Consider the following 13,541-nt stretch of genomic DNA (forward strand, 5'->3'; position numbering starts at 1 on the left):
GGCTTTTTTCTATTTTATAAACTTCCAATGATATAATTTTGTACATATGTAACAGAAGTTTAGAAATAAGAAAAAGTATTTTGACATGGATAAAATGGAATTCTGTCACTCAACAAATTAGCACTGTCTATTCCCCCACCCTGTCTCTGTCCCTGGAAAGGAAGCATACCTTCCTGAAATAGTCTTCCGATAAGTACATGATCTTCTGCGGGGCCCCAGCACACTTTATGGGAGTATTTGGAAAGGTAAAGATGGCATTGCCCTCCTTGAAGTCCTGCAGAGCTTTCCACGTCTTCTCTACTGTACTAACTGAATAGTTAGACCCTATTTTAGGAAGGGAAAAACCTTCAGGTAGGCCTTTAATCTGCAACAAAAGACACAAAGAAAACATTTTCTACCATATGATTTCACTTATATATTGAGTCCAAAGAACGAAATAAACAAACAAACAAAGTTGGAACAGACTCATAGATTCGGAGAGCTGACTGGTGGCTGCCAGAGGGGACGGAGATTAGAAGACTGGGTGAAAGAGGTGAAGAGATTAAGAAGTACAAATTGGTAGTTATGAAACTGTCAATGGGATGTAAAGCACAGCATAGGGAATATAGTCAATAATATTCTCATAACTATGAATGGTGCCAGGTGGGTATGATTGTTTAACCACTAAGCTGTATGCCTGAAACCAATATAAAATAAAATTGAAAGTAAAGTGTAAAAATAAATGTTTAACAGAAGTGCAAATGGCTTTCTTTGCCATTTCTACAACCTCACAAGCATTTCAGTACAATTATTAGCACCCCGCCTTCACACACAATGCAGCAGGCAGGTGGGTGCAGCACCCAAAGTCACCTGCCAAGCTGCAGACTGGACTCAGCCCAGAGAAGCCCCTCTGCCTCCCTGGCCTTGAGACCATAATTTGAATACATTTCTTCCCACCATCGGACTAAAGACAAGAATCCAGGCATACTTGTGTTTGGAGAACCAGCTGCCTTACTGGGAAGAAGGGTACCACTTGGTAAATTAACTAATATCTCTAAGCCACTCAAAGTGTGGTCTCCGGATCAACAGCACCAGCACTACCTGGGAACCTGCCTGAAAATGAACATTCTCAGGCCCCACCCCAGACCTACTGAATCAAGAACTCATGGGCAAGCCCAGAAATCAGTTTTAATGGGTGATTCAATGGGCACTGAGGCTTGAATAGCTTACATTCACCACCTGTAAAAGGGGATAAAAGTAACAGCTCCATAGGGTTCTTGGCAGGAGTAAATGAGACAATGTGTGTCAAGTGCTGAGAAAAAATGAACCTCACAAGGTGATGCTCTGTAAGTGGTAGTGTATTCCTGCCAGTGAGATAACCGGATTCTTGTCTGAAATGCTAGTAGGTTCACAGTATGCAATGAAAATGGCACAGATTGAGGTAAGAGACTGAAGCACCAGTTCTTCCAACAAGAGAAGGAAACTCTCAAAAAAACAGTCATCAAGACGGACTGGTCCTTCAGAACCTTCCCAGGCTGTTGTCCAGAATATAGGCCACCTCCAGGGTCACTGGACACCAATCCCTCTGGTCTCAAGGAAACAGGGTCCTATGATCTTCTCCATCTCACTCAATGACGAGAGCAACTATTCCTCTGATTACTGATCACAGCTCCTGCTACAGTTTAAGTAGCTGTAATATTAGCAGTTTAAATATTATTTCTTGTTTTGCTGCAAAAAGCTGCTAAGGATTCTCAGCACTGGTCTCTTCAGTCCTCTCAGGCAGCACAGGGGCTCCTGGGGGCAGGGGAGGGGGCGTTATTGTGGAGATGTGCCATCTGTGCTACGTCACCACTTCTGGGGTCTTGTGAGAGACAAGGACCTCCCAGAAGGTGTAACTGGCACCTTCTCCACAGTCTACTCCACAGCTTGTCATTCTGTGAGACTCATGGCCAAGCCACCATGACCAAACTCATCACAACCTTCACACCAATGCATGGCTTCTCCGAACCGTCTCAGGACACGCCCCAGGGCACTGTCACCAGACTCACCCTGGACATGTCATGGTTTGGGGGTTTTTACGCAGAAACACACTTCAAAGACCTTCCCTGGGCTGACTCAGTGGCCTGTGTCACGTTCCTGAAGCTGAGACCTGGTTGTCACTATGCTTTATGTATAGCTCCAACTATTCACCCAGCGTCCCCAACAAACTTTTGGAAATCGTCGTAATTTCTGACTTACTCTATGATGTTTTAGAAAACTGAGCTTGAATGTCACAATTGTCACACAGCATCCAGCTCCCTAGCTCATGGAAAAGGGAGGTCGAAGGAACTTCCAGGGTGGTAGTTATATTGCGTTGGTCACTTCGACCCAAAAAACCCAGCTGCCACAGGGCAAAACCCAAGCCTCTCTCCAGCTCCTGATCAACTAACTGCTGGCATTTTATCCTTAAAGTCTGCTTAGAAATTCAAAATCTTACTTTCAAAGGGAAGTTTAACCTGCAATACCACAAACTCAGTCCCACACAGAAAGGTAGTTTTCTTGTAAATGTAGAAAAGGCTGCTCTTTTGCATGAATTCCCATCAGGGCATGGACATGTTGACTCATGATTAAAGCTTAGAGCTGGATCATGTTATCATTGACAGAATCTCGGATAAGACGTTTTTAAAACCATAAAAAGAATGCTGAGAAATAAAACTGGAAGAGGATTTCTTAGTACTTTTTCTTGTCAAATGAATATAAAGACACCCAAGGCAGTGCTTGATCTTGGCAGAAGTAGGCCAGGCAACACAGAAGTCATTTAAACGTACCTTCCCATAGTCCAGCTGGATTCCGAGAGCAATAATGAGATATTTGTAGGAGATCTGCAACAGAAAGCAATGCCGTTTAGACCAGGACCCAAACAGTGGCAGTCCTAGGACAGACTCAGGCCCCAGGTGACTGGGGTCATCACAGCGTTTCCATTTTTTTATGTGAATGACTTGGAGCTGTGGGTGGTGGGCAGGGCGGGGATGTGGGGGGGGCGGGTACAGGCTCCAGTCTGCCATCACACCCATCATTCTCACACCTCACTGCTCCACAAACATTGGCTTCTGAGAGCTGAGACTCCTATATTTTCACACAGTGGAGGATGACAGCAAAGAGGCCACAACTTCCTGTGCAGGGCTTGTGTTAACACTTTTTCATGTTGGGGAAGGAGAGAATGACTTTCTACTCTTAAAAATAATCCATTTTCTTTTAATATCTATAGGGTAAAGTGTGAATCCCGAGCAAATCTGGCCTGTCATATGGATGGATTGATATCATAACTGAGAAACTGCTCTTTTGAAAGCCATTGAAAAGGATGCAATACAATGAATCTCATATTATTGATCTGTTTGGAATTTAAAAGTCCCCTCCTTAAATATGGGTATTGTGATTATTCATGCTGGGAGCAAAGATCTCCCTACTTATTGTGATAGAAATGTGGGCTGAGAATGGGGAGGAAGACAAGTTGAAGCAAAAAAAAAAAATAATAATTAATTAAATAAGGCAGCAAGAAGGATGTAAAGTAAAAGGTCTTGCCTAGGAAACTGAAGATGAGATTGCAATGAAAGTCAGGGGCCCAGAAAGGACATCAGGTGATGATGGTCTCTCTCCTGTACTAAATAGAGAAGCACGGCACACAGCTATGCAGATCACAGTTAAAGAGAGGGGATTCCAAGACGCAGGAGGCTTGACTCACACTGGGGAGCAACAGGAGCAAGTCACCAAAGAGATCCTGCCCTGTGACCCAGATCAGCTCCATGGTCATGTCCACAGTGAGGCCTTCCTATGACTCAGTCTTAACCCAGTGCACATGATGCTTTATAGCACCTGTCGAGTTATATAACAGATATATCCTCCCCCACCACATCAAACACTCCTAGAGGATAAAGGTTGTGTCTTACCCCTTATATTCCTAGAATCTAGCATAGTCACCAAGTTAAAGTGAGGAACTCAGTAATGTTTGTTGGATGAATGAATGGATGGGTGGTTGATTCTAGTTGCATGTGAAAATACAATTTATAGAATGGATAATAATATATACATCATCATCCCTGTGATTTGCCTATCCATAGACAGCAGGTGCCCTGAAATTCCTTGTTCTGTAGGAAAGTGTACTAGACCAATTAAATGACTGGGGGAACTGTGTTGAATCTTCAGGGTATATGAGGCCAGAGGTAGCATGAGGTCCGGGGAAGATGATCTACAGGTAAAACATACGCCCACTGTCAACAAGAAAAGCCTTTGGTTTGTGTGTACCCTGATGTTTCTATTAGAGCACAATATTAATCATTTTTAGGAGTAATAATAACAGATAAGCTTAAGATTATAAAAAATCATTAAGGGAGAATAAACCCTAAAGTAGCAAAGAATAAAAAGAAAGCCTCAAGTGTTTGGATAAGTTCAAGTTTCCAGGCCAGATGACCTAAAGAAACCCTAAGGAATTGCAAAAACTTGTAGACAAGACTTTTGAGCAATTGCCGAGAACAGTGCAGACCTCTCCAGAAGGCTAAATATGGGTAAGTGCTCTAATTTTATCAAGGAGGTGGGAAGGTAACTAACAACTTAGCAAACAGGATGTTCATCCAGTTCAACATTCCAGGCTCATCTACTGTAGTTTGGAAAAAGAAGAGCATTGACATGGATTCATTTTGCAACCCTGCTTTCAACAATAACTATGCTGGCACATAGTGGATACTCAATAAATATGTCCTTTTCCTTTTTTCATGTATTTTCTTAAAAATAATAACAGCAACATTTCTTGAACATCCACATTATGCAACTGACAAGATTATATCTCCCATGCGATGCTATATGCAGATTTCAGATATGACTATGTAATACTTTTGCCTTAAAAATCCTGGAAGAAGTCCCACCATCTTGCACCAACTTCTTCCCCAGCCCTAAAACAAGACACTGCCAGTTCCCTAAGGTCTACACTTGAGAGGGCTACCCAGGACTCAGAAGTGAGAACACCTGCCAGTGCCTTCCATTCTCAAGAGAAGAGACAAGTTTATGATCCTTAAATGAGCACAAAGGGCTCTGAGCTTTTCCTATAATGTAAATGGGACTGATCAAGGGGGCAGGCACTGCTGTACCAAAGGGGTGATGTGAGTTATAAGACACAGCTTCTCCTGGCCCCATGAGCTGGCAGCAGATGGCAAGGGAAATGAGCCTCAAAGCTCAGTCTTGAGAACTGAGAACAATCTTGTGTTTCATTCAGTCCACCCTCCTGGAGATGCAGGGGAAATAAGGAAGTTCATCAACACGGGGATATAACATAAAAATTTTAACTTAAATAAATGTATATTTTATTAACTAATGTATTAAATATTATTTATTTATTTACTTTAGGATGGGGGAAGCCTGACTTGTGGATCATAAGAAAAAAAAAGACCCAGAGGTTTAAACTGACCCCAAGCCCAGCATGAATCAGCCTATGGCAACTGTCGCTACAAAGGCAAATCCTAAATTAGGCTGTATCTGACTGTGGGAGGGAGTGGGGCCACGCTATTCTGGGCTGTTCTGCAGAGTGGCTTCCTCTTCCGGGAGCCTTTTTCATGGAGGGGACAAGTCCGATGATGTCTAAAGCAGGGGAAAGAGGGTCATGCGGGGACTGAAGACTGTGGAAGACGATGAAAAGTGGGGACAAGGGGACAAACCCACCTGCAGAGAATACCGACATAGACTATAAGAACCATCTTCGAATAGTTGAAGGGTTTCTCCTCACAAGAGAGAGAAGACATCCTCTCCCACACTACAGAAAGGACAAGGAATAAGGAAGATATTAAGTCCAATAACACCCTGGGGGCCCAAGAACCACAGGAGCCTGGAGCAGGCAGGGCGCAGAATGATGGCTGCACTGCCTGCCGCGGTCCTGGGCTCAGCAGCAGATGAGGGGACATGACATTGCAGATGGCTTCTGAGCCTGTGGTCTCACCATCCTGCTCTCATCCCTTCAGTCAAATGCAGGGACAGCACTTTCTGAAAAGCTTCGACCCCTGGGTGATGGTGGGGGCATAGAATGAGACTTCTAAATGATGCTGATCAATTATGAGTCTCATGCTCCAACAGCTGCAATTCTCCTGAGCCCGGCACAAAGCTCAGTCACATGGGCACTTACTAGTCTGGCGGAGCGCCCCCTAGTGTGGCTGGGATGATATTTTCCAACATCCCCTTCCTCTGGGAGGCCAGCTGTCAGGGAGAGAAGCTGGCTGCTTCAAAGGAAAAGGGAGGGAAGGTGCCTGCTATTTTAACACGTAGCAGTATTTGTTCAGTACACATTCAGATGCAAGACACTGTGCCAAGCAATAGGGCCAAGAGTGGGTGTCCACAAATACTTGTCTTAGTTGTTTATTAATTCAACATCCTCAGTCCTTCCATCTGTCCCATCCTCCATTCACCACACTCTACCCTCTCAAGCAGTATTTAACACACACATACATGCACACACACTAATAGACACCACTGTCTCACCATGAAGCTGACCAGTTTGATAATACCTGTGCATTTCATTTCATACAAGCCTTCAGATGAACAAAAGCCAAAGGATCCCAGTGCTTACCTCCTTGCCGCTGTCTGTGCGGATGCAGTTCTTGTCTGGGTTCAGCTCAGCCACTCTGTCTTTGATCCATTCCACACCAGATGGAATCACACTTGCTGTGGGACGGCCAGATGAGGACAACTGTTTGGCACCAGCACCCACCAGTGTCCAGATTGGCTGGTAGAAATGTCTCTGAGAAACAAAGTTTTGGAAATTCATTTCAAGTTGAGGCTGACCAAAGTGTCATAGCTAAAGGTACCTGAGCTAATACTCCCTCCTGACTCTTGGAGTATCACATAGTAAGTCTCTGGGTCGTCCGCCCCACCACCCCTGCCACTGGTGTCTCCTATTATGTTAAACTCTGAAGAGTAGTCACTTATAAGAATTCTGCCAAGATCATTTTTTTAAAAAGCCATAAACTACGCTGGCTGATGTGGCTCAGTTGGTTGGAACATCATCCGTACACCAAAAGGTTGTGGGTTCAATTCCCAGTCAGGGTACACACCTAGGTTGTGGGTTCAACCCTGTTGGGGCATGTATGGGAGGCAACTGATTGATGTTTCTCTCTCACATCTCTCTCTCTCTCTCCTCCCCGCCGCTTCTGTCTCTCTAAAAAAAATAATAATAAAAACATATCCTCAGGTAAGGATTTTTTAAAAAGCCATAACCTATCATTAGCGACCATTGTATTATTTATTGCTGACAGGTGACAGTTGATTTAGGGCTTAACATGTACATGTTACATATACATGTATAATGTACACGTTATGGATACATTTATGTGCACCGATATAAAGAAAAATTAAGTCCAGTAGCATAATATGGTTCCTCAGATGTTTGTGGGGACTGAGGTAAGTCTGAAGTTTACAGCCACTCTGGGGATCCTCAAACTCTATTAACTTCCAACTGTGTTTGCCAAGCCCCGTGGAAGGCGCAGACATTGCCTGTCAACCCTATTAGCGCCTCCTCCTTTCTCAGAGGATTTACACCCAAAGCCAGGAGACACCAAATGCTACCGCATAATGCCACATATGCCCAAACACATTCTCAGCATTGCCCAAACACCTCAGACTGGCTGGACAGAATTGTCAAAAGCCACAGAGAGGTGACGAGAACTGAGGAAGGGCTTTGCAATCTCCCTACAGACAATAATGGCTGCGATCCCGAGGACAGGGGGCAGAGGCCTCCAGCTGCAAGAGCTGAACGGTTCCAAGTCCATCTTGAACAGACAGAGAAATAAAAACAAGCTCGGATGTTTTATAGACTACAAACAACCATCAGCTCCAGCAATCCCTAAACCAGATACAGGAGGGAAAGTGCCCACCGCCTGCGCCACTGGCAGCTCCTTTGAGAGACTCCTGTCCTGCACGTCCTCACAGACATGATTCTGGCCTCCTGAACTGTGTCCAGCGCCTCTGACTCATTACAAAGAGTAGCCCCTGTCCGTGGGTTAGCTACAATAGGCCACCTGACACGGCTCTCAGACAGCTCTCATATACAATGTTGTCCTGAAGAGTCACTTTAAAAAAGAGAGTAACGGAGAGCACCTTCCAGTCTCCCCCCACATCACAGCACACCAGGCTGAGATTGCAGGGAGCCTGGGAAGCCCCCGCGTGCTGTGGTGATTACTTGGAAAACTGGGTGCCTTTCTCGCCCTCCCCTCCCCACCAAACAGGCACCAGATCCATTCTGCCCCCTGCCCCCAAGGATACAGTTCCCAACTGGTACATGCCTGGTTCCTTCGGAAACCTTAGACAAACCACCAGAAATCTTGAATATGTATCTGTAGCTTTTGGACAATTTTTAAATGTTTTTTCATGAAATAGTGCGTTACATATAAACACTTCCCAACTTCCCTCCTGGTAACACTTCCCAACTTCCCTCCTCGTGTTTACTACCTTTTTCTGCCCTATAATCTGTTTCTAATTCCTTGCACTTAAATTTCTGAAACCCACTGACACCTTCCCAGAGGCCTCCCTGGTCCTTCACTCATCACCTTTCTCCAGACTGGACCACAGACAGGAAGGAGCAATGACCACTGACTTTCCTCTGGACATGATGTTGGAGGGAGAGGGCTTCATGGGTTGATATGTACTAACGTCCTGACCCGGGTACCTAAGAACGTGACCTTATTTGGAAATAGGGTCTTTGCAGATGTAATCAAGTTAATACTTATGAGAGAATAAGTATCTGTTGTTTTAAGACTATCCATCTGTGGTAATGTGTTAGCACAAGAAACTCATACGGAAGAGACCATAAAAAGCCAAGGGATCTGTTCTCTCTCTCTTCCTCCCTCCACCTTCTCCCATCTTTTTGGACTGCCTGATTGTTGTGCCCAGAGGAGAAGCACGAACCCCGGGACATGACATCCCATGCCTGACCGTCATCCCCACCCCCTATCGCACACAGGCACATGCACCCACACACATGCACCCAGGAGGGGGAGACTTACCTCGCTGGGCTCAACGATGGCCACATTCTCTGCACCCACTCTCTTCTTCATGCGGGAGGCCATGGTGATCCCACCACTGCCCCCACCCAGCACCAGCACCTCATGGTAGTTCTTGGCCGCAAAGCTGGTCCCTGTGTGCAGCTGAAGTGGGCTTGCCTGCTGAGCGCCCAGTCTGAGGAAGCAGGTAAAGAGCCGGGCATGGGGGCTAGACACCATGGCCACTAGCGGGGTCATCTTCACACGAGATCTGGACAGAAAGGAACAGATGAGGCTATGAGTAAGGAAGGGACCACTGTGCGACCAAAGCATTTTCCTTCCGGTGGAAGGGGAGGCTGGCATCTGGCCAGCTCCAGCTGGTGCCCACCACCTCCCACAAAACCACCTCCCCAGCTGGCTATGGTCCCAAAGTCTCCTGACAGCACAAGATTGTAACTAACAACTGGCTGAGCTTCCATTTCTCCCCTTCCTCCTCCTGTCAGGACATCCAGGACTTTTCCATCTAAAAATTCCAGGGCCTCCTGCAGTGTATCCAGCAGTCACCCATTCTCCTCTCAGGCACATGCCTCAATGCTTTCTTTGGTTTTTCCACCAAAAACGGACAAGTCCACAACTAGATAGACACCTGTACAAGTCCTTGCCATAAGGCCCCTAAGACCTGGTTTTTCCACCAAAAATGGACAAGTCTACAACTAGATAGACACCTGTACAAGTCCTTGCCATAGGGCCCCTAAGACCTGCTGAAACAGAAGTAGTCCAGCAAGAAACCCACCTTCTGCAACCTGGAGTTCACACCAGAGAAATCAGGGACTCGGCCCCACTCAGAGAGCCTGCTGGCTCTGTCTGCCCAGGGACACACAATTTAATCAAAACACGGGCAACAGACACGCAAGCAAAGGCCCTCCACACCTCTGGCAATTTCAACCAGTTGATAAGAGAGCCATAAAAAGATCCCTGCCTGGTATCATAAAGTTATGTTTTATGTAAAGAATCTGCATATGCTGCTGACCAGTCAGTCTTTTATTGTATGCAATCAGTAAGCAATCTCCCCTTCATAGTTCCTCCGAGAGACAGGCATTTCTGCTCTGAGCATTTGGTGCTTTGGCAGTGAGGAAATGAAGGCTTCTTAGGTGTGGGCCTTGGCTTCCCCCACCCACAGAACTGGCCTGATGTCTTGGACACCATCTACTTGTATAACTGGAATGCCTCTCTGGGTAATACTGTGGCCCAAATTCCACCATCAAGTTCAGTCTTTTGGGTTAAACACTGCCCCAGGAACCCTTTATTCAAATGCAAGGACCTATGGGGGTAACCCTTCTAGCTGCTTAGATCACTAACTTCTTAATGGGACCAATTTCATTATATCATTTTTTCCAAAAAACTGAAGAAGGGGACAGCATGAGGGGATTAAAAAAACGCTGAGAGGGAAAGGGGGCTCTGAAAGGAAGGGGGAAAGGCCCTGGCGGAGGGAGAAATGACAGGAAGTGGAAAGGAGGTTGAGTGCTGCCTTTAACTAGGATGAACTTTATTCGAAGGTTTTGGCACTCCGACAACTTCTTCAACAGCTCAGATCTGAAGTGACCCAGCGATTTGGGACCCACAGAAAGTGAGGCAGGTTCATACATTGTTGCTGCAAGTTTAAAATCTGTATGACCCTTCTAGAAAACATCACCCTTTGACCTGGTTTGTCCATTTCTGGGACTTCAATCTAAGGAAATAGCCTCTAATACAGAAGAAGACAAACCTTCACAAAGATATATCTCACATATTCATTCATAATATACAGTCAACCCTCAGCTAACTGGTTTGTGAATTGATCTGATTACATCCAGGTCACAGGAAAAACTTCACACTGCCCAGGGAAAGCACAGGTCCCAGACTGTTTCTACAGTCATGTGACACCCCGGAGAGCAGTTTCAGAAGAAATTGGAAATAGAGTTACAACCAGAGCCACACAAGTAGCTAAGAAAGCTCCAAACACCAAAGCACCTGTTCAACCCACCAAAACAACAAATGTCAACAAACAGCCGAAACCTATTGCTTCTGTGAAACCAGTTCTGATGGAAATGTTGGCTCCAAAGGAGCCTTATCCCACACCTGAGGGTAGCTCCATGAAGGAAGAGAACCTCTGTGAAGCTTTCTCTGATGCTTTGCTCAGCAAGATCGAAGATATTGGTAATGAAGAGTGGGAGAACCCTCAGCTCTGCAGTGACTACGTTAAGGATATCTATCAGTATCTGAGACAGCTTGAGGTTCCCCAAACCATAAATCCACATTTCTTAAATGGAAGAGATATAAACGGACGCATGCGTGCCATCCTGGTGGATTGGCTGGTACAGGTCCATTCCAAGTTTAGGCTGCTGCAGGAGACTCTCCACATGTGCATCGCCATCATGGATCGATTTTTACAGGTTCAGCCAGTCTCTCCTAAGAAGCTTCAACTGGTTGGGATTATAGCTTTGCTTTTGGCCTCCTAGTATGAAGAAATGTTTTCTCCAAATATAGAAGACCTCGTTTACATCACAGACAACACATATACCAGTTCCCACATCCGAGAAATGGAAGCTCTCACTTTGAAAGAACTGAAATGTGAGTTGGGTCGGCCTTTACCAATACATTTTTTAAGGCGGGCATCAAAAGCTGGGGAGGTTGATGCTGAACAGCACACTTTAGCCAAATATTTGATGGTACTGACTCTCATTGACTACAGACATGGTGCATTATCACCCTTCCAGAGTGGCAGCGGCTGCTTCCTGCCTGTCCCAGAAGGTTCTAGACCAGGGGTGGGCAAACTTTTTGACTCGAGGGCCACAATGGGTTCTTAAACTGGACCGGAGGGCCGGAACAAAAGCATAGATGGAGAGTTTGTGTGAACTAATATAAATTCAAAGTAAACATCATTACATAAAAGGGTACGGTCTTTTTTTATTATTATTATTTCAATAGTTTTATTCATTTCAAACATTTTAACAAGAATGTAAACACTAATTATTATAATTTGAAACTTCAAAAAATGGAGGAATCATAGCACAATAACATACCTTATATTGAAGATGGCAAAGGCAAAATAAAATTGCCTAACAAAGGAAAGGTACAAAAGCCTTTCAAATTAAACTTAAATATAATAAAATAATTTAAAACTAAAACAAATAGAAAAGAACAAAATGTGTAAACAGTAAATTAAACATTTTCTTTAGTGCAACTTCCAAATTATGCCCGGGACGTAGATGTAGATGGCAATGTAGACTGGGTTGAAAGGTTTTTGGTCTTTAAAACATCAACTTCAGTGGGAACAGTGTTGTTGGTCTCCTTTTTTAGCTAATGCATCAAAGTCTGGAGTTAGTTTTGTTGTGGCTATTCTCAGGATAGATCTGAGGTGTTCGTCAGTTAAGCTGGATCTGTGAGGGGCTTTGTTGATGTTCATGACGCTAAATGTCTGCTCACAAACATAGGTTGACCCAAACAGCACCAGTATCTTCTGTGCCATCCTCCGGATGTTTGGAAAAGTGGCTTCATTAAGTGAAGCATAAAAGTCTCTTAGTTCAAGAGAGCTGAATTTCTCCTTTAGGACAAAGTCAGACTGAAGATCGATGAGTTCCAGTTGCACCTCTTCTGGTGCTGTTTCAGGGTTTTGTGACAAAGGACAGGCCACCAGTTGAAGTGACTAAAAGCTGAAAGTCTTTGTTGTTTTATTAACAAGTCATTGTGATGTACAGAATGTGGGAACAGGAAAAAATTGTGTTTGAGTAGAGCTCTTAATCTTACCTCAGAAAGGCTCTGATACTGTGCTCTCCAGGGGCGTGTCTCCCTACATCACCACGATAACGTGTCTACGCATTCCCACGGTGATGTCGGCATTACAAGGAGCCTCTGGAAGATTGAGAGGTTGTTCCTTCTACTGAATGGGCGGATATAAATCTGCCCACTCAGAAGAAGGAGCTTCGGCCGTGTTTCCCGACGTTGCCATGTTAACACTGCTGCTGGTGAAGGAGCGGAGGGGAGAGCAAGAGAACCCTCCACTCTTTCGGCTCCGCGGGCCGGATAGAACAGCCGAATGGGCCAGATCCGGCCCGCGGGCCGTAGTTTGCCCACGGCTGTTCTAGACCAAGGAAAATGGAACTTAAAAGCAGCAGTATTACACTGGATACACCAAGAATGAGGTGTTGGAAGTCATGCAGCACATGGCCAAAAACATAGTGAGAGTAAACCAAAACATGACGAAGTTGATCGCCATCAAGAATAAGTAGGTATGCAAGCAGCAGACTCCTGAAGATCAGCACGATTCCTCAGCTGAACTCAAAAGCCATTAAAGAGCTCGCCCTCCCTCTGATGGGGTGGCCCTAGGCCCTGGTCCTCGGGAAGGTGCTTCGTCTGGCACTTTCTCTTGCTTGTTTGGAACTCTTGACTTGGTATGTAATTCTTTGGTCTACTCCATGAAACCTCTTCTCAGACCTATTTTCTAACTACATATTGAGAAAAAATAAAGCTATTGATATTTAAAAAAAGAAAGAAGAATTAGCTACCAATGATACAGAAGAATGCAGCTAC

At 45.0% G+C, this 13,541-nt stretch overlaps 1 protein-coding gene across 2 annotated transcripts in view; it reads right to left on the reverse strand.

Moving 5' to 3' along the window:
• Window positions 1-13,541, reverse strand: part of SQOR (sulfide quinone oxidoreductase) — a 55,542-nt gene that overhangs the window by 20,104 nt on the left and 21,897 nt on the right. For both annotated transcript variants that reach the window (XM_080662579.1, XM_080662580.1), the window contains exons 2-5: window positions 8,997-9,243; window positions 6,566-6,736; window positions 2,787-2,840; window positions 170-364 (exon numbers count right to left, since the gene is read on the reverse strand). In XM_080662579.1, the coding sequence (XP_080518705.1) occupies window positions 170-364; window positions 2,787-2,840; window positions 6,566-6,736; window positions 8,997-9,230 (654 nt within the window). In that variant the 5' untranslated portion in view covers window positions 9,231-9,243. The remainder of the gene's footprint in view (window positions 1-169; window positions 365-2,786; window positions 2,841-6,565; window positions 6,737-8,996; window positions 9,244-13,541) is intronic.

The sequence above is a fragment of the Plecotus auritus genome (genome assembly GCF_963455305.1).
Source record: "Plecotus auritus genome assembly, chromosome: 1".
NCBI lineage: Eukaryota > Metazoa > Chordata > Mammalia > Chiroptera > Vespertilionidae > Plecotus > Plecotus auritus.